The sequence below is a fragment of the Tetranychus urticae genome, chromosome 1, assembly GCF_039701765.1.
Source record: "Tetranychus urticae isolate SD_2017Ah chromosome 1, NJAU_TeUrti_SD_1.0, whole genome shotgun sequence".
In the NCBI taxonomy this organism is placed as follows: domain Eukaryota; kingdom Metazoa; phylum Arthropoda; class Arachnida; order Trombidiformes; family Tetranychidae; genus Tetranychus; species Tetranychus urticae.
Genome location: NC_142958.1, coordinates 19941662 through 19963549, shown reverse-complemented (window position 1 = coordinate 19963549; position 21888 = coordinate 19941662). Strand labels below are relative to the sequence as shown.

The 21888-nt window shown below is 30.8% G+C and overlaps 2 protein-coding genes and 3 long non-coding RNA genes across 5 annotated transcripts; 2 read left to right on the top strand and 3 right to left on the bottom strand.

The window, feature by feature from the left end:
* The first annotated feature begins 3715 nt into the window (after positions 1 to 3715).
* Positions 3716 to 7229, top strand: LOC107372028 (uncharacterized). The gene is made up of 2 exons (XM_089270076.1): positions 3716 to 4052; positions 7044 to 7229. Exons 1-2 carry the CDS (start codon positions 3865 to 3867, stop codon positions 7081 to 7083), a joined length of 228 nt encoding a protein of 75 aa, XP_089126202.1. The 5' UTR covers positions 3716 to 3864; the 3' UTR covers positions 7084 to 7229.
* Positions 7230 to 10825: 3596 nt separating this feature from the next.
* Positions 10826 to 18059, bottom strand: Pu (GTP cyclohydrolase punch). Its single transcript, XM_015925646.3, has 5 exons — positions 17344 to 18059; positions 13653 to 13762; positions 12899 to 12986; positions 12699 to 12783; positions 10826 to 11231 (listed from the first exon to the last, which is right to left on the bottom strand). Exons 1-5 carry the CDS (start codon positions 17837 to 17839, stop codon positions 11102 to 11104), a joined length of 909 nt encoding a protein of 302 aa, XP_015781132.2. The 5' UTR covers positions 17840 to 18059; the 3' UTR covers positions 10826 to 11101.
* Positions 16130 to 16804, bottom strand: LOC149094739 (uncharacterized). Its single transcript, XR_016197715.1, has 2 exons — positions 16685 to 16804; positions 16130 to 16274 (listed from the first exon to the last, which is right to left on the bottom strand). It is a non-coding gene; the product is annotated as an uncharacterized LOC149094739 (long non-coding RNA).
* Positions 16444 to 18417, top strand: LOC149094738 (uncharacterized). Its single transcript, XR_016197714.1, has 3 exons — positions 16444 to 16663; positions 16792 to 17721; positions 17896 to 18417. It is a non-coding gene; the product is annotated as an uncharacterized LOC149094738 (long non-coding RNA).
* Positions 18418 to 18560: 143 nt separating this feature from the next.
* LOC149094737 (uncharacterized) lies at positions 18561 to 21702 on the bottom strand. The gene is made up of 3 exons (XR_016197713.1): positions 21332 to 21702; positions 19714 to 20664; positions 18561 to 19365 (listed from the first exon to the last, which is right to left on the bottom strand). It is a non-coding gene; the product is annotated as an uncharacterized LOC149094737 (long non-coding RNA).
* Between the last annotated feature and the right edge of the window lie 186 nt (positions 21703 to 21888).

Here is a 21888-nt window from a genome sequence, read left to right as displayed (position 1 = left end):
AAACAAAGCTTATGATGCGCTCGAATAATGTTCATTATTTAATGAATTAACTCAGAATCAGCTTAGTTGAAAGTTAGAACTTAGTGATTTTTAGATGCTAGGTAAAAACTAAGTCCATTAGTGGTGTTAAAAAATTTCTTCGAGCAACAGTTTTCGAGAAAATCGAGACCAAATTTAAAACTTCGATCCCCTTTTATTGCAAAATGGGACAAGATTTTTTCATAAAACTTAAATCAATTAATTGTACTTTCAATGGCCAATATGAAAATGTACTTATCTTTCGAAATAAAGTTTTAGTTTTTCGAACAATCAGATAATTTCGATTTTGACTTAAACCTTCCTCATTCTGTGACCGAAAAAGTTAGGAAGCCGAAACTTATTTTTCCTAGCTAAAAAATTGTTGTTACACATTGCAGCATGAAAACATGTTTCAATTCATTGATAGTTCTCTATCTTTTGGCCATTTACCTAAAAAATATCAGCCTCGATATTTCGATTTCGGTAGTACCTACAAAACTTATTTTTTAACCAAACATTAGATTTTAATATATAATAGTTTATTGTATAATGAAACTTCATATTATTCAAGAAACTGCAAGAAGAGCTATAACATTGTATTACTTTTGTTACCAGATTTTGTTCTTGGTTTATAAAAGTAAATGGTTAACTCAAACAAAGCTTATGATGCGTTAGAATAATGTTCATTATTTAATGAATTAGCTCAGAGTCAGCTTAGTCAAGCGTTGAAAAGCGTTGTGGTTTTGTAGGGAAATAAAACCAAGCCTTTCAGCGTTAGTAATAAATTCCTCCGATCAACAGTTTTCGAGAAAATCGAGGTCAAGTTGGAACTTCGATCGCCTTAAAACCAATATTGTAACTAGATTTTACAATGAAACTCATTCCACTGATGTAACATTTGATGGCCAATCTGAAAATGCACTTATTTTGATACAATAAGTTTTGTAATTGCTCTAAAACAGATCAATTCGATTTTCAGTTAAACCGCCAGAATTCTGAGATTTTGAGAGTAAATCAGGTGAAACTTTTTATTCATAGATGAAAATAGTTTGTGAATCTTAGCGATACAACAATTTTTCGAATTTAGCAATAGTTCTCTGGATTTTGGACTTTTACCCAAAAATTTTGAACTTCGCTATTCCGTGAACGAAAGAACTTAAAATAATTATTTTTTGGTTAAACATTAGATGCTATTATGGACTATGATACAGTAAAGTTTCAGATTATTCAAGAAACTACAAAAAGAGTTATAACATTGTGTTTCTTTTGTTACCAGATTTTTTCTTGGTTTATACAAGTAAAAGTAAATAGTAAACTCAAACAAAGCTTATGGTGCGTTAGAATGTTTATTAAATAATGAATTAGCTCAGAATCAGCTTAGTTAGAAACTTACATGCATCAAAGTCCATAATAAAATCTAATTTTTGGCGCAAGAATGACGATTCTAGAGGTTACCATTCGCGAAATATTGAGGTTCTTATTTTTCAGGTAAATGTCCGAAATCGAAAGAGTTTTCAGTTAATTGAAAGAAGTTTTCATGCTGCAATGTGTATCAACGATTTTTAGCTAGGGAAGAGCCAGTTTCAGCTTCTCAACTTTTTTGGTCATAAAATTAATAAGGTTTAACTTGAAATCGAACTTATCTATCTTTTTGAAAAATTAAAACTTTATTGCGCGAAACAAGTACATTTTCATATTGGCCATTGAAAACTACCTCATTGATATCAGTTTCACGAAAAATTCTTGTTCCATCATTGAATAAAACGTGATCGAAGTTTAAACTTTTATCGTGATTTTCTCGAAAATTGTTGATCAAGGAAGCTTTTTGCCACCACTAATGGACTTAGTTTTTACCTAGAATGTAGAAACCACTAAGTTTAAACTTCTAACTAAGCTGATTCTGAGCTAATTCATTATTTAATAAACATTCTAACGCACCATAAGCTTTGTTTGAGTTTACTATTTACTTTTACTTGTATAAACCAAGAAAAAATCTGGTAACAAAAGAAACACAATGTTATAACTCTTTTTGTAGTTTCTTGAATAATCTGAAACTTTACTGTATCATAGTCCATAATAGCATCTAATGTTTAACCAAAAAATAATTATTTTAAGTTCTTTCGTTCACGGAATAGCGAAGTTCAAAATTTTTGGGTAAAAGTCCAAAATCCAGAGAACTATTGCTAAATTCGAAAAATTGTTGTATCGCTAAGATTCACAAACTATTTTCATCTATGAATAAAAAGTTTCACCTGATTTACTCTCAAAATCTCAGAATTCTGGCGGTTTAACTGAAAATCGAATTGATCTGTTTTAGAGCAATTACAAAACTTATTGTATCAAAATAAGTGCATTTTCAGATTGGCCATCAAATGTTACATCAGTGGAATGAGTTTCATTGTAAAATCTAGTTACAATGTTGGTTTTAAGGCGATCGAAGTTCCAACTTGACCTCGATTTTCTCGAAAACTATTGATCGGAGGAATTTATTACTAACGCTGAAAGGCTTGGTTTTCATTTCCCTACAAAACCACAACGCTTTTTAACGCTTGACTAAGCTGACTCTGAGCTAATTCATTAAATAATGAACATTATTCTAACGCATCATAAGCTTTGTTTAAGTTAACCATTTACTTTTATAAACCAAGAACAAAATCTGGTAACAAAAGTAATACAATGTTATAGCTCTTCTTGCAGTTTCTTGAATAATATGAAACTTCACTGTATTATATTCCATAATAACATCTATTGTTTGGTTAAAAAATAATGTTTGTAGATGCTACCATTCTCGAAATATCGAAGTTCAAAGTTTTGGGTAAAGTTCGAAAAAACAAGAGAACTGTTGATAAATTCAAAAAAGTGTACAATCACTGATGTACACTCACAATTTCTATCCACAGAAAAACAAGTTTCAGCTTCTTAACCTCTATGATAGCAGAATAAGAAAAGTTTAACTGCAAATCGAACTTATCTAATTGTGCAAAAACAGAAAACTTTATTTCACAGAGTAAATGTATTTTCAGGTTGCCTATTGAAAGTTACATTAATGGCTTTAGTTTCGTGAAAAAATCTGCTAGCGTTATTGAATAAAAGTCAATCGAAGTTTCAACTTTGATCTTAATTTTCTCGAAAATCGTCGTTCGGAGGAACTTTCTACTAGCACTAATAGACTTAGTTTTCATGACACTATAATCACACAATGCTTTCAAACGCTTAACTAAGCCTATTCTTCGCTAATTCATTAACCAATGTATACTTCTAATTCAAGATTTGTTTGAGCTTACTATTAGTTGCTCTTACAAAGCAAGAACTCAAATCTGGTAACATAAGTAATACAATGTTATAACTTTTATTGTAGTTTCTTTAATAATGCGGAATTGCAATACATAGTAGTCCACAATAAAATCTAATGTTTGGTTAAAAACTAATGCTTGTAGGTGCTATCAATATTGAAATATTTAGGGCGGAAAAGAGGAAACATGTTTCAAGTTTCATCTTATTATTTTTGATCTGAAAGCTTCAGGTAAAACAAGATTGACTCTATTTTTGAATCATTTTTGACGATTTTTCCTTGCAACGTAATAACCAACATAAATAACAACAAGAATCTTTCCTCCCCTTCAGATTCTTCAACAACATCATTAACTTTTTCATATCTTCCTCTCAGCATTAATGCAATTTGTATCCAAATTGAGAATAAGAAACATCCAAATCACCTTTTACTTTCATTATTGTCTACATAAACCATCAAAAGTGTCCCAAATCAACTGATTTGTTCACCAACTGCTTGATCTTTTTTGCTTGTTTCATTATTACTCTGTCCTTATTACTTGTTCATCTCCAATCATGAATAAATTAATCTTGTACAGTTTCATCGGGATCATTGTTTCCTTTTTACTGATCGCTTCAACTCCATCAAGTGAGGCCTTTTTTGTTCTCGTGGGTAACACAACAGCTTGTGATACTTGTGATGACTACAGCACTTACTCGGGACGTAATGTTCTGTGTTGTTTCACCAAAAGCCAATGCTGCGGGTAAGTGTCATTTAACTATTAGATTTTGTCAGCTAAACACATTTCGATTTATATCTGAAACTACTCGATGTACATCAGCTAAAAGTTCGTTGAAAACTGTGCGTTTTTACACAAAAGTCAAGCCATATTCACCAGTAAAGTGTTATTACTGTTCTATTAACAAATGGATAGGTTCGATTTTACTTAAACCTTCCTCATCCTGTGAGTTAAAGATCACAAACTTATTCATGCATAAAAATAGTTGGTGTGCATTAGTGATTGAACACATTTTTCAATTTATTGACAGTTCGATCATTAGATTTGTTTGAGTCTACAATACATCTTTACAAATCAATAACCAAATCTGGTAACATAAGTAATAAAATGCTAGTTTGGTGCTGTTATAAATGCTGTTTTGGTTTTTTGAATAATCTGAAGTTTCATTATACAATAAACTATATTAAAATCTATTGTTTGGTTAAAAAATAAAGTTTGTAGGTGCTACCGGAATCGAAATATTGAGGCTGGTATTTTTTAGATAAATGGACAAAAGTCAGAGAACTAACGATAAATTGAAAAAAGTTTTCAAGCTGAAATGTGCATCAACAATTTTTATGTACGATAAAAAAGTTTCAGCTTCCTAACTTTTTCGGTCACAGAATTCAAAAGGATTAGGTCAAAATTAAACTTATCTATTTGTTCGAAAAACTAAAACTTTATTTCGCAAAATAAGTACATTTTCATATTGGCCATTGAAAATTAAATCACCGAAATCAGTTTCTTAGAAAAATCTTGTTCCATTCTTTAATAAAAGGGGATCGAAGTTTCAAATTTGATCTCGATTTTCTCGAAAATTGTTGATCAAGGAAGCTTTTTAACACCACTAATGGACTGAGTTTCTACCTAGAATGTAGAAACCACTAAGTTTAAACTTTTAACTAAGCTGATTCTGAGCTAATTCATTATTTAATAAACATTATTCTAACGCATCATAAGCTTTGTTTGAGTCAACCATTCACTTTCATAAACCAAGAAAAAATCTGGTAACAAATGAAACACAATGTTATAACTTTTTTTGTAGTTTCTTGAAAAATCTGAAACTTCATTGTATCATAGTCCATAATAGCATTTAATGTTTAACCAAAAAATGATAATTTTAAGTTCTTTCGTTCACGGAATAGCGAAGTTCGAAGTTTTTGGGTAAAAGTCCAAAATCCAGAGAACTATTGCTAAATTCGAAAAATTGTTGTATCGCTAAGATTCACAAACTATTTTCATCTATGAATAAAAAGTTTCACCTGATTGACTCTCAAAATCTCAGAATTCTGGCGGTTTAACTAAAAATCGAATTGATCTGTTTTAGAGCAATTACAAAACTTATTGTATCAATATAAGTGAATTTTCAGGTTGGCCATCAAATTTTACATCAGTGGAATGAGTTTCATTGTAAAATCTAGTTTCAATATTGGTTAAAAGGCGATCGAAGTTTCAACTTCGACCTCGATTTTCTCGAAAACTGTTGACCGGAGGAATTTATTACTAACGCTGAAAGGCTTGGTTTTCATTTCCCTACAAAGCCACAACGCTTTTTAACGCTTGACTAAGCTGACTCTGAGCGTATTCATTAAATAATGAACATTATTCTTATGCATCATAAGCTTTGTTTGAGTTTACCATACACTTTTATAAACCAAGAAACAAAATCTGGTAACAAAAGAAACTCAATGTTATAACTCTTCTTGCAGTTTCTTGAACAATCTGAAGTTTCATTATACATTAAACTATATTAAAATCTAATGTTTGGTTAAAAAATAAGTTTTGTAGGTACTACCGAAATCGAAATATCGAGGCTGATATTTTTTAGGAAAATGGCCAAAAGATAGAGAACTATCAATGAATTGAAACATGTTTTCATGCTGCAATGTGTATCAACAATTTTAAGCTAGGAAGAATTAGTTTTAGCTTCCTAACTTTTTCGGTCACAGAATTAATCACGTTCAACTTAAAATCGAACTTATCTATTTTTTCGAAAAACTAAAACTTTATTTAGCAAAATAAGTACATTTTCACATTGGCCATTGAAAGTTACATCATTGATTTCAGTTTCATGAAAAAATCTTGTTCCATTCTTTAATAAAAGAGGATCGAAGTTTCAAATTTGATCTCAATTTTCTCGAAAATTGTTGATCGAATGAATTTTTTAACACCACTAATGGACTTAGTTGTCACTTAGCATCTAGAAACCATGAAGTTTAAACACTTAACTAAGCTTACATTGAGATATTTAGTTGAATAATGAACATTATTCTAACGCATCATTAGCTTTGTTTGAGTTTAACATTTACTTTTATAAACCAAGAACCAAATCTGGTAACATAAGTAAAACAATGCTATGACTCTTCTTGCAGTTTGTTTAATAATATGAAACTTCATTACACCATAGTCCATAATGAGATCTAATTTGTGGAGGAAAAATAACGCTTTTAGGTGCTACCAATATCGAAATATTCAGGCTCAAATCTTTTAGGTAATGTCCAAAATCCAGTGAACTGTGGATAAATTGAAAAAAGTGTTCGGGCAGCAATGTTTATTAACAACTTTTATCTAATGCAACAAAGTTTCAACTTCTTAACCTCTACTGTCGCCGAACTAAGAAGGTTTAACTGCAAATCGAACTTATCTAATTGTTCAAAAACTAAAAGATTTTTTTTTCAAAATAAATACATTTTTATGTTGCCCATGAAAAGTTACATCAGTGAATTTAGTTTCATGAAAAAATCTGGTCACGTCATTGAATAAAAGCCGATCGAAGTTTCAACTTCGACCTCGATTTTCACGAAAACTGTCGCTTGGAGAATTTTTTTTATAGTGCTTATGGATTCAGTTTTTACCTGCATCTAGAAACTTACCTTCCTAACTTATAACCCCAAAGTCAAAGTGTTTTAGTGCCGCTTTCTTTTACTTGTATTAACTTGTCAATAATTTTGGTTATGTTTAACTTTTTCTTTCCAGACTCAACTCTTTTGATGAGGAAGCTCCACAATCTGGTTAATCATAATGCTCATCAATATGCTAAATAATGGAATGGTGTTTCTGTCATTTGCTGGCGAATCTCTTGGCACATCGACTTTTTCATGAAATGTCTGTCTTCGGCTCTTGTCTTTTACAATTTGATTAAATTTTCTAATTAATGCACAACCGATCTCTTCAATTAACATTCAATCTATTGACTAAAATGTCAATTCATTTTCGGTGCACTGAAATGGTATCTAAAACGATGAGTTGTCGCGTTTAAATATAATAGTTTCGAAATCGATTTAAATTTGATTGTTAATTATTTGCTTAACAATTTTTCAAGCTTATCCAATCTGCATATTAACTGATCGCTCGATCAATGGGCTAAGTCAAAGTTCTGAATGTTTAGCATCAGTTTCAAAGCTGAGCTATATTTGTGATTCATAAATATTTAGTTTTAGATATTTGCATTTATCATTAAACATTGTATTCTAATCGAAAGAACCGAAAGTCCAAAGCATAGAAACATGAAGACAAAGGCTTTGTTTCGCAAAAATATACACAGATCCATGACAAAATTAATATTTGAACGAGTATTTTACGCCAAATGATTTTATCAATTACTAATTATTCATTTATAGCTTAAACCTGTTTCACACGGATCCAAATATTGATTCTGTTTCCATCTAAAGCTAATTATTTTGTAAATAGCATGTAATACGAAAAGTTTCCCCTTTTGTTTGCATTGAAAAACAAGTGACTAAATCACTAATGGATATTAACTGTTTCAATATTTTTGCTGCTTCAAATCGCAAATGAAAATGTTTAGAACTTGAATGTTCAGAAAAAATCGCTTTTGATTTCCACACATTCCAAGATTCACGATAAGTGTCAATCAATTAGCTAATCACACAGGTAAGTCAATCTTGAACATCTAATGATTTATACAAGTTTCTACGTAATTTGATTCTCTGAAGCTTTCCATTTCAAAAATCAACAAAACCAGACTATTCAGGGTTTATTGCAAAACACGTTTAAAAGCTGATAAAATTGAATAAAATTTCAGCTGTTTTATAAAACCTTCAGTGTAAATATAATCATGATATATCTTGGATATTTCAAAGATGAATATTTTCTCGGCATTTCTATGGCAATATTGCACTGAAATTGTCCGCAATATCAAACTTGTTTAATGAAAAAACAAAACAAAACATTGGATTGATCCAAGTTGAGTATAAATTTTGGATTTCCCTTGATAGCCTTCAAATTGTACATCTAATTACTGAGGTAAATTTTTCAATTTAACCAGAACTTGATTATTTTATAATATTTAATGAACATGATATGAAACAATTTAACTTGCCTAGAATTTTTTCAACGTAAATTTTCATATTTTCATTACCATTGGTTAGGTTTTAACCAATTTGATTCTGGCTATTTAACATGCAATTACAATGTTTACTTTTAAGGGCAATTCCAAGTGTATGTTGATTGATAATATGTTAATTATAATTATCATTACGTGGTAAACGATGGTAAAATGGGAATCAAATGGTTTGAAATTTTCCAATGAGAGATAATTAAATGATGGGAAATCAACTTCTCATTGCTGTTTCTTTCTTGCAATTCAAATTGATCTGATTACGTTTTTAAAGCATTCATTAGATGATAATAGATCGATGCAATCGACTAATTTTACTTGAATTTTTGGCCAAAATTTCCATTGACCTTACTCTGACAGATTGTGATTATTATGATCATCAATTCAGCTAACCTTGAATTGTTTACCTTCAATTATTGTTGATTTGCAGATCATTTCACGAACTGATCAAGGTTTGCTCTGATTGACAATTTGTTATCTTAATCTAACCTTGATTACAATTGAAATTGAGGAAGCTGAATATGTTTAATTGATGCTTTAGATTCAATATTTAAGACAAATTGTGTGAAATTATTTAGCATTTGGTTAACCTTGTTAAAAAGCAATTTAACTGTATTTCATTGATTGAAGTGTCGTTAACCTGGCCATTTGGTTGACAGCAAAATATTGACCAAATCATTGAGGTTTCTTGAATCCATCTTTAGTCTGTTCATGACATGGTAACCTTGTTAATCGTTGAGATGATTAGGATTGGTAATGAGAAAATTATATTAGCTGAAAGAGTGAAAAAAACAGAGATTCATGTTTGAATGAGATTCAGAGTCAATTGTAATTGTATACTTTACTGATTAGTTACACAAATGTGTGTCCAAAAGTTGAAAGGTTTATTTACATTTAGTTTCATTTTAAATTGCAAATTGATAAGCATAAGCATATTAGGCTTAATAGTTGTACAGTTGATCATCAACTGAACAGCACCAAGAAGATGAAGTCAAATGAAGTGTTACAAGTTACCAGAAAAAAAAAGATTTGCATTTACCTTTAATTTGTGTTTACAGATTATATTCATCTTTAAGGTTTGCTGTATTTAAAATTACCTTAAGTTTAATATTATATGATTTATTTAAACGGTTTAGTTGCTTTAGAGTTAACAATTGATAGATTTTGTGTAAATATTGGTGAAAAAATAAGATTGCTTTGAATAATTTTAATTTATTTAATGACTATTTTAACTACGACTCTTGAACTTGCTACTTTTTAGGCTATAAATGTATGTGTTAACTTTTTTTAAGGTTACCCTGGATATTGACGCTTTCACCTTGTTACCAGGTGATGCCGGGTTTAACCATCATTTGAAGGTTTTAAATTAATTGATTAGAATCGTCAATATCCAGATTCATGTGTATTTAAATAGATTAAATGGAGAGAAGACTGGATTAGAACATATTTCATCGGAATCTCCCAATCAAGTTTTAGCTTTGCCAATGGAGAGTTGATCATCTAATGGAGAAGTGGAAACGAGAAAAGAAGTATCCTGGACCTATTTTTCCTCCCATCTTCTCATCACCAGCAGCAGCGTCTTTATCATCCTCTTTTTGCTGTACATCTTCCTCTTGTACAATAAAGCCTTTCAAAAATCTCAACAAGTTTTTCATGACATTAAAGTCAAGTTCAATAATCTCATTGGTATACCAAGGTAAACAAGATTCCAGTGTCACTGATATTCCTGTTGATATTCAATTTTTTTCAGGCCGATATAGCTTGGATTATTGTTATCCTTTCTCCCTTTTGTTTCAACATTGGATGCGGATGCTCATTTAAATTCACTTGTCCTCATTAACATCAGCTCTCACAACATTTTGGCTCAATTTGCGTGAGAAAAGTCAGAAAAATAACATCATATGTTCCTTTTTATGGTCAACTTATAAACAGCTTTCCTTCACTTCAACACCAAACTGTATCTCTTTGTACGTTTAAAAGCTACCAATATTACCATAATCGAAGCCATTGATTGTTACATTGTTGATTTACATGCATTTTGTATACAGCCAACAGGTTACTGGTTTTGAATTGGATTAGGTTGCTTTTATTAACCCACTTTCATTGAGTTATGAATTTACATCACGTTATACTGTAGCAGGTTTTTGCTTAGTCCTTTTGTCCCCAGTTAATCAACAATTACCGAATCATTTAACTGTCAGCGAATAAGTGCCTATTGTATGTAAAATTTTGTTATTATCACTTGGTATGAACATCAATCTGATGAAAACAGCTAGATAAATAAACTTAAATAGTTACTTATAAAGCCGTATATATTAATACTTACAGTTAGACCATTAATACTGGGTGAGGTGAAAGATTATGCCGTAATTAAATTAATAGAAATAATCACACAAAGTTTAACATGATGAATATATTTATTTAATGTACTAATAGTGAAGTAGTCACAATGAACAGAAAAAATACATTAAATAATTAAAAAAAGTTAACAGTCGAGAAAAGAGACAAAAAATTAAAATTAGAATCTGTATCAATCAAAGAATGGGTTGAATCGGTCAAATATCACGCAATGGTTACCATATGTTAAAGACTTGATCTCATCAGATAGATAAATCCTTGAATTAATTGTCCAAACGGATCCAAACAAAGTGAAAGGTTTTGTCAACACAATTTACTAATTTGTACCAATCAGGGTCAAAAACTCTTCCCTGGTTTTGGGATCATCACGAAACTCGCCGAGCATAGCACTGGTCATTGTTTTGCTGTTCAATTTTTGAACTCCTCTCATTACCATACACATATGGCTGTTGATATGAAAAAAACAAACAAACACGGGTTAATGAAAATAAATGGCAATTAACTGTGATTGAGGAAAGGTCAATGATAGAGTTAATATTCAATTTGAACATTTTAAATTATTATCCCAAACGGATCTGAATTATCTTTGATAACTGAATGTGATTGTGAATAACAATAAGAGGCTTTAGGAAATGTAAATACAAAACTGGTATGAATATTGAAAAATGAAAAATATTATTCTCACAATTAATATTATAAATAGTAGATGATATAATAATTTATAATCATGCAAGGACATTAAATTGATATAATTTATCTAATCAATTGGTTTTAAAGGTCAAGTTCATTATATTTTCAACCTTAATATTATGTAAATCAGTGCTGGTTAGGGATTCGTCCTAATGATATGTAATAATAATGATGATAAATATTAATTCAGTAATAACAATAATCGTAATAATTCAAGACTCCAGAGTAACAATTGAATTTATTTTCAATCTTTTTATTTGCTATCTTGCACTGTAATGGTCAATTAAATTGATTATTTGATGCTAATTTGTAACTTAATGGTTTAAATCAAGTAATAGTTGGTGAAATCAGGAATTGTAAGATTCAATGAATCAAAACGGAAGAAAAATTGAATTGTTGAACAAAAAAGAGGTTAAATTATTGAAGTAAAAATGTCAATAGTCAAAGATTGTCCAGAATTGAAGATGAAAAAAAATCTATTGAACAATGTTTTTAATGGTTGAATCATTTCACATGATAGTAACCAGAATTTAGATTGTTTACAAATTGTTGGATTTAACTCAAGAGACCAAATACATGAACAATTAACTCTTTTGCTGGATAATTAGCTGCAAATAATAATAAATTTACGTTGGATTTAAGATTTAATTGCTTAAACAATGCGCGCATTAAATGAAAAATTATTATATGACCCCTTAACGTTACTCAACGGTTATTTATTTAAATTGAAATTGTTAACATGTTGGTCACTTTTTTTTATAATTGTATCCTCTAAATGTTTGATGACACACTATTAATTACCTATCATTTACTATTAATTACCAGTGATCAGTGATCTGTGATTTTGATATTAACGGTGGAACAATAAAGGAAGGCAATTATCAAGTTTGTTGGACAACATTTTGTCTTAAAGGAAGTTTCTTCAAGACAAAGAGTGGAAATGAAGAGCAATAAGTAAAGCCAAAAGAGGGATAAAATGTAAAAAATACAAAACGGAAGAACAACTCATTTAGTTTCATCTCTCATCCACATCTTTCTTCCTTCTCAAGATGATGGTGATTCAAAAAAGGAAAAAATGATGACAACTTATCTTCTCATGATAAAGTAAATACTATTGTTTTAACCTGTTGAAATATTGCGGAAAGGTTAATCATTTTTTACCAGAATAGACATTTAGATATGTTGATTACACTTTTGATTATTGTACATTAAATTGTACTTACGTTGCCTCAACTACAACACCAACACCAGCAGGATTGATGGCATCAGTAATGGCTTTTGCGATTTGTTTGGTTAAACGTTCTTGGACTGTTTGATGGTGACAAAGGAGACGGAAAAGAGGATCAAAGGAATCAAATTTAATACTGATATCAACAAGTTTTTTGATCAAAGTTCTTGGTCTTTGTTTAGCTGCTAACATTACCTTGAAGTCTTCTTGCAAACATTTCAACGATCCGAGCAACTTTACTCAGCCCAAGTATCTTATTACGAGGAAGATAACCTATTGATACCTGTGTAAAAATAAATTAAAGTTGATGAAAAGGGGAATGTCGATGATGAAAAAAAGTGAAATCAAATGAAAGATTAAAGCCAAAATTGAAAGGAGAGAAAAATATAGATAATAGTTTGTGTTATAATTGAATAAAAACACTCATTGGTTTCGTTTCTCATGAATGGTTTTAGTAAAAATGGTGGCGATCAACAGGGAGGAGAAGGAGGAGGAGAAGGATGATGCTGAATGTTGATGAAAATATTCATTGTAATCATGATTAGTGGAGCATAAACATACCAAAGAGCATCTTTGATACCTTTTATTTTCATCTTTATCATCAGCTCAATTCACTTCTATTATCTTTGGGACTTTCAACATTCAATCTCCAATATAATGACGTTATTATTATTATGTATCTTTCACTTTCATACATACTTATTCCCGATTATCAATTGTTCATAAAGTCAACTTTTTTCCCTGTTCTATCCCAATGAATAACTAAATTAAATCAATCATGAAAATTATTCTTTGTTATCCAATATAATACCCGATTATTTAAGATAAAACAATCCAATGGCCTGCAACTGCATAAAGTCTCATCAAATCAAAGACAAATAATAAGATATCGTTTTGTTTGATTATCTGATAATAAGATTAATACATCACAAGTTGATCAATTACTTACTTTACCGATAAACGGGATTAAATGGTGTTCACAGAGTGAAAACATTTCAATGTCTCGGACAATCACCATTTCATCATGATCCTCTTCAAAAATAGCATTATGAACAACATCTGAAAAAGGTGAAAAAAGGAGTTGATTAAACAATTGCAAGTATTGATAAAGGAAAAATCAAAGGCCCAAGATTAATTACATTTGAACAATTGTTAAAATGGGAAATCTAGTTTCATCTACCTTAGACAGGAGCATCACCATTAACCTATCTAAGAAAGTTATTCATCCATAGAATAGACACAAATAAAGATCAAAGGATGAAGATGAAAGCTGAAGGTAGATGTTTCTGTCAGAGATGAATTACTAATGAATCTGATAGATCATTTTAACAGATTTCCTCTCCTCTCAACTGTTTCCGATAAAGAATGGTAATGTTGCTATGATACTTGAGAGTTTATAATGAGAAGAATAAGAATTTTGTTGAGAAGAAGAAGAAAAAAAGTGAAAGAATAAGAAAAAGATTCAGTTTAACCATAAAAACGGAAGGAAACTGTAGGAAGAAGAGAAGCAGAAAATGATGATGAGAATGAAGATAATAATGATGAAAATATGTTTCACAAGGAAATGTCATTAAAGATCATTTTGGGCTTCTTTTCAACTAAATTGGGTCTTGAAACTGAACTTATCAAGCCACTTTACTTTCACTTTTACACAGACGATCACCATAATAATGATGATTACTCTGTGATTATGACGATGGCTATGATGATGATGGTTAAGGTGATGATGATGATAAAAGTAAAATGGCGTAAGTAAATTGTTACACTTATTTTGAATACAAAAATGAAGTCAATTTGGTTGTTGCTTTTTGGTGTGTGTGTGAAACTGACAATGACAATCACTTTTAATGGGCGCCAGATTTGAATAAACTTTTTGGGTTCATCTTTTTTGGATTTAACCTGTTGTATCGTTGATCAATACATCAATTTGGCAGTTTTTTATCAATAAACATTTGAATTTGTGAATAAAATTACTTCTTTTATTGATTTCCTTTTCTTCTCCTCTTTAACATCATATCATTATTGTTGTTATTATCGTTGTTATTATCATAAATTGTATATTTTCAATTGTAAAGGTTTCTTTTTTTTACATAAAATAACTTGAATTGATATTGAAATTTTAAAATATTTTCACATCAACTATGAATAAATTCAATTTTCATAAATTGATCCAGTTATTAGATAAACTGATCTGCTAATTTTAATGATGATGAATGGACCAACAATTGATTAAGTATGCAGTTTAATGTTGAAAGTTGCTTTTCAAGTCATTGATCAAGTTAATTGATAGTTGAAAAGATGATGTATAATCACTTTCATGTTAACATTTCCATTGAAATGCTTGAAACCAGTCAAATTTTTACAGATCAGTTAATCTTAATCAATAGTAAAATTAGATTTAATTTTCCTTATTAACCATTGTAATTTGACTGATCAACAGCAATGATCAAAGCTTAAAAGCATCTCAACATTTTCAAGTTTACCTAAAAAAGATGAAAAATTGAAACTTTACTGAAAAGAAACTTTAATAATTGAATTCCCATACAATAATGTTTCAATATTTAGAAAGGTTGATTAAATTAAATTGCTACTTCTTTGATGATCAATTAATTCAGCAAGAAAATCATCAGCTAAACATGTTTAAATTACACTTAACGTTATGAAAGTCAATGATTATGATTCCCAATGAATATGAATCAATCTGAAACTAGTTTTCATTTCATTAAATGTTTACATGTTGAAAATTCCCATTGCCTTTGATTGTAAAGACAATGAGTTGATTTTGATTAAAGATGTAACCTTTCGATGTTGTTAATTGTTGCTGTAAATCACCGATTATTACACCAATTGAGTATCTTTTTCAACCAATTATATTGTAATTGTCTAACCTTGAACATTTCCTTTTATCATTAATTGTATAATGTTAATTAATAGATTAATCAGATACTAAAAGATGTAAGTTAAAGGAACGGAAATTATATCAAATCTATATTCACCGGAACTTTACAATGAAATTGCGATTGATGGCAAACCCAATAGTAAAAGGAAAGATGATAAATATTAAAAGATAATTGTAACAACATATTGCAAATTCAATGATTAATTGTAATAAATTAAATGGTAGAGTGAATTAATATAACCAGAGGACATGAAAATGTTTTTTGTATATTAAGGTTGATATAAAAGGAAAGGAAAGAAAAGTAAAGCGAAATAAGTTCAAATCAATGAACAAGAGGAAATAAGATGACGAATGATGATGAGGAGGATGATGAAGATGATAAAGACGACCAAGAAGACATGAAACCAGCTTTTCTTGAAACACTTTATTAAGAAGTTTACTCAAGTGTTGATCCGTTTTTCAAGATGATGTAAAGAAGCTTCAATTGGCTAGACATTTCAAATTCAAATTAGTTTTTTTGCTGCAAACGTTGAATAATGGTTTTAAATTGTAGCTCAACAGTTTTTTTTCGTTGCTTATATAATTTTGGGTAAAGAGGTAGGAATTGGGTTTGATTGTGGACCCTTTTAGGCTGTAAGGACCATCGATTGAGAAGGTAATATAACTGCATTCCTTTAATTAGAATGATAAGAAGATAAGAAAGGAGATGATGGCCAAGACATAGGAATTTGAGTTCTTAGGAAAACCTGTTTTCAGCTTGCCACTCATCTTTACCTTATTCAAGTTCAACATTTTTTTTTTTGAGTTTCGCTTTTTTCAAATTTTTGCTTTCTGCTTTCAATAATCAAAAAAAAAACCTTTTCTCTATCGAGTCTTGCTGCTCTTCTCCTCTCATCTTCATGTGTTTTAAAACCTGATAGCAACCAGAAATGATAGAATGCAAAATAAGGCCTAACAAGAGCTTCCCAATGTTTACCCAATCTTCAACATCTTTGGTTTCGCGTTCAACTGTTGCCTTTTGTTGACATTTTAGACGCAGTTACAAACATTTGTATAATCAAGTAATGATTAACAATTTTTACCTTCTTTTGTACCTTTTTTTGTTCCTGTTTTCTTACATATCCATTCCTCCTCTTATAACCTTCTTAACAGCAATATACCTTTACCTGTCTTCCTTCTCTTTTTTCAGTCTCTTCTTCCTTCGTTAACACTGTTGTTGATGCCCTTAAGACATTTTCACTTCTTCACTGTTGCTTGATGATGATGATGATGGTGGTGGTGGTGGTTGTAGCCGTTGTTGATCATTTTTTTGCCTGGTTTGCTTACTTATGGTCACCTGAATCGCTGTTGGACCAAGCCCTTGTTCAAATTAGGGCAACAGCTATGTTTAACATTAAGCTTAGCTAACCAAGGAAAAGTGAAGAAGCTCAGATGAAAATGAAAATGATGACAAGAAATGATGATGGTGATGAAGGAGAAAGAAAAGGCCAAAAAATGAACAATAGATGTCAATGACAAACAGACAAATATACAGCATTTTTTCAAGAAACAGGTTGTTGTTGTTGCTTTTTTGACTGACCAGGTTTTCAACCTCAGGGTAAAATAAACATTGGATATATATTAATGGGCACCAGTGAATATATGAATAAACACCTTTTACACAAAATGGCCGATAATGAGATTAAACGGAAACAGTGAAATAAAAACAAAATGTTAAAGGTTAAAAATGGCGCTCATTTACCTTTGATGGTTTGACGATAGCCTTTTGTGAAATACCACATTGCTTTAGCTGCCCTCTCTGGTGTCTTAAGTAATCCTTGCCGGTTAATGTCTTCGCCAACAGATGATAATAAATTCCTATAAAAGACTGTCAATTCTTTAACTCGTTCCAAGCCTTCCTCACTTCCTTTTTCATAGTCTTCATCAACCTCGTAGGAGGAACCGTACGTTTGGGTAAGTAAAAGACGATTGTATTGGCGAGGCGACATTTTCAAACTAGGAGTTGCTATTGATGAAACTGCTGGTGACACAGAGCTTGGGTTAACGGTTGATGTTGCTTCAGGTTGATCAGCAAACAAATTATCGTCTTTTCTAGTACCATTTTCAGTAATATCTGTGGGTAAGTCAGTGGAGTTACCAGATGACTCTGTTTCTTTGGGAAAGCACAACTTTTCACATGAAATACCATTACTTTTACCGTTAGTAATAACTGATCCTTCTCCTTTAACTGTTGACATATTTTTGCAATTATTATTCTCAACTCTTTCTTTCTTATCCTTTTTCAAATTAATAGATGTGATGATGGCAATTAAAACACAAGATGTAAGATTTTATGTCACTTTCAAGGCTACGAAGCAATCCCTTCAAGTTTTTACCAGAACTGAAACTTGGCTATAAGCTTGCACTTGAGTTATTTTTTCTCTACCTTTTTCGTCTTGATATTATTTCAACCGGACTTTTAACTGTTGCTTCATCATTATCATGATCGTCATCCATCTCTCTCTCTCTCTCTCCCTTTATCCTCATGATTCTCACTCTTTTCGTTGATTCTTCGAACCTGAAGATGATCACGCGCAGTGCTTTACCTTTTAGCGATTTCATCTTGCTCTGTAAATCACTGTTGCCGCATTATATCTGGAAGACACATACTTTTTCATCAACTGCATCCATTTCATCCTTTTACCTTTGATTTATCATTCTTTATTCCCCCTCAAAAGACAAGAATAAGCATCCAATTTCTAGGTTAATCCTGATAATGACTATCATTATGCTAATCCAAATAAAAAGATATAAATACATGTTGATGGACCTTAAAGTTGCCCACCTCCTGATGCATTATTCAAACATTAATCAATCTAATCAAGACAATTCGATGAGATTGATAAAAAAGCATATTTAGCTGAATGCATGAAATCTTGGTCAAGTGCAACCTTTCAACGTTAATAATGCTATTAAGCGTTAATATTATCAATATTTATAATATAAGCACTTTGCACTTTGAACAAAATCGGTTAGCACAAATTTTTGAGAAAAGGGCAAACAATTTCAGTTAGTTTCTTGGTTGGCTGAAAATTGGAGTAATTAAATTTCACTCCAACTTATTTTGAATGTTCATAAAGTAATTTAGAAGAAATATTTTAGGCTTGATTTTCTGTTGAATAGTTATGGTTAGAGAAAGTTGTCAAAGTGGTCAAGCATTGGTCGTTACATTTTTTGTCTCTGGATTTAAGCTTGACCCTGGTTTGTCGTTTGACCCGCGACCTTACAGATATTTAAGTCATCTTTTTCAGGGATCGATGTTATCGTTGCAGTTTGGGTCTAGACGGAGTTGATGGTAAGATGAAAAGGCAACCAAAGAGATGAAGAAAATATGGTTAAGGTTACTTGTCTCACACAGTTTCTTGAGAACACAGCTCCTTGAGTAGCTTCTTATCTTTTTTGCTCCTTTCCCTGTTTGATCATCCTCATCTTCTTCCATATAAACTAGATTCTTTTCCTTTTTCCCTCTCTTATGTCCTAAATTCATGGTTAGACCAGCCTCCAAGCAACACCACTTTTTACCATTGTCTAGGTTAATGCATAACAATAACGATAAACTTGTGTTACGTTTAAAAATGATTGCAGTTTATTTAGTTAATATGGTATTGTTAATAAACTTGATGATAATGATGATCAGCTTCTTGAATCTTAATCTTAACAGATAATTAACGATCTTTTTGATTTAAAGCTGGTCTCGTTTCCGTTTTTTGTACCTCTTGACTATCTAAATAAAAATATATAAAAAACAGGTAAATATATAGAAAAATATTTTAAGGTAAAGAATATAAAAGAGGAAAGAGAAGAGGACGAAGAAGAAAGAGCAGAATAAGGTGAAGGGAAAGAAGAAGATGAAAAATAAGAGGTAAGGAGAAGACTTTACATTGAGATTGTCCAAATGCAAGTCCAAAAGGTCTAGGGGCACCTTCACCTTATTTTTCAGCTTCTAGCAAAATTTAAGGACATAAGAAAGAGATGCAAGAAAGGGAAAAAGTCTTCTCTCTAAAAGTACTTTTAAAATGATTGACCTTCTCTTCTTGAAAAAGGCCTGGGCCAAAACGAAAACACAGTTTACCTGGTTGTCTTTTCTTTTCAAACCATCTTTTCTTCTTCTCCTTCTTCTAGAAACCAACATTTACCTTCTTCTTTTTTTACCTTGCCCTTTGCCAACCTTGGCTTTCTTTTCTTATTTTTAAGGCGTCCCCAAAAAAACCAAGTATAAACTTTTGTCCCTTGTAGGACCAAGACTGACACAAAGAAAGGACAGAGATAAAGAAGAAAAGATGATCAAGACGATGGTAGATGATAACAAAGATGATGGAGAAGACCTGATTGAACGGGGAATACAGAGAAGTGAATCTTTTTTTTTCTTGATGAAACTTGTCCGAATGTCCGAATCCCGAGTTGCCTTGAAAATATTATGGCTAATTTCATCTGGTTTTCTTTGTCAATCTTATATTTGTCTGTTATTTTTCAATCTTCATCTTGTTGCTCCGTCTTTTCTTCAGCAAACTTTCAAATTTAACAGATCTTTTTCTTCTTCTTCTTCTCCTTCCATTGGTTTGCGATTTTTTTGACCAAAGGTTATGGCCTTTGCTCTTTCAGTCCAGGCCAGCTTCAGGTTTCCTGTGAATACATTTCTTTAATCGTTTTTTCGGTTTTTCATTATCATTGTAATTATTATTTGTTGATGTTGTTTTTGCTTAGCTATTATGCCCAGTTAACCATCAATCACCAAACCAACAAAATGCCTTTGAACATTGAAACAAAATAAACACAGTTTTAACACCATTCCATAGGTAAACGATAATTTGTTTACAAAATATTCTCATGATGGAAAGTGTTCCTTCTTTCTCTGCATTCTTGTTTAATTTCGTTTGTTGATCCTTTCAATTAGGACTTGATTGTAATTCAGCAACGATACAAAAATGAAGAATCCATGGGTTGATTGTAATCAAATGAAGTCAATTAACTTCTGCTTGTTGAATCCAACATGCAATTGTCAACTGCAGCATTAAACTCGGCACTGGAAAAGGAAAAGATGAGTACAATTAACTAATGAGCTGAACCAATTTGACTATATTTACACATTAATATTGAAACTTATTGTTTGATTAGATTGAGAAAGGCAATAAAAACAGTCACATTTACAAGTGACTTGTTAATTTAATCTTTAAGAATGCATTGTTAACACTTTAACAGTCAATCAATAATCAACTTCCTGAGTTGTCGAGACATTTAATTAACTCTCGATCTCGTTCCCATAAACTGAAAATTAGCAAAATATTTGATGAAAAATGATTTATTTAGTGAATGACACTGTTTAATTCACAAGATTCAGATTTTTTCTGACATGTCTAGAGTAATTATTTGATGAATCAATGATGATGAAGATCAAGATGAAGATTAGCTTTCGAAGCATTGTATGCTTTAACCAAAGTTAATAACTTTCATTGATTTAGCAAGCAACAATTGTACAGGAAATGAGCCATTTCTGTATATACTCTTAGCACAATAAACATAATCAAATGTTATTAATCATTCTCATCATCAACCAACATCATCATCGTAGTCAACATCAACATTCACATCAACCAACACTTCACACAAAATATGTTTACTAAGTGACTTGTTGAGCTCTTTTTCCTTTTCATTCCTCTAATCAACTCAATAATAACAACAAAATTACTTACCAGATTATAACTTATCCTGGTTACAACATTAATTGAGTGAAATTAATTTTGACATGAAAGTAGAAACTAAATTGAAAGTTAAAACAGTAATTGCTAGCTAAGACAAAAAGCAGACTATCGAGTCAGCTGATGAGTTAACACAAGCCGAAAGTGCATTTCACTTGATGTCCAGTTACTATAGAGACAAAAGCTATTATTGTCAAAATATTAAATTAATAAGCGCACTAATTTAAATTTATTTTAATCAGTGTTTAAAAGACATTTCAGATAATCTAATTTTCACCAAATTACCTGGAATAAAGATTAAATTTTAACTGCCATGAATTTAAAGCCCGCTAAGAAGCATTCAAATTTTATTTCAAAGTAAAATAAACGATCTTTTCGATGCGTTTTTATTTGGTTGAACTTTTGCATAAGGTAACATTAAGAAGAAGAAATAAAAGGTAAAGAAAGAGAAGATGAAAGTAAGATTTTTTTTAAAGTTTTTTTTCTTCTTTAATATGTTTCTCTTTCTCACCGAAGAAAGAGAAGGGTCTATCATCTTCTTCTTCTTCTCA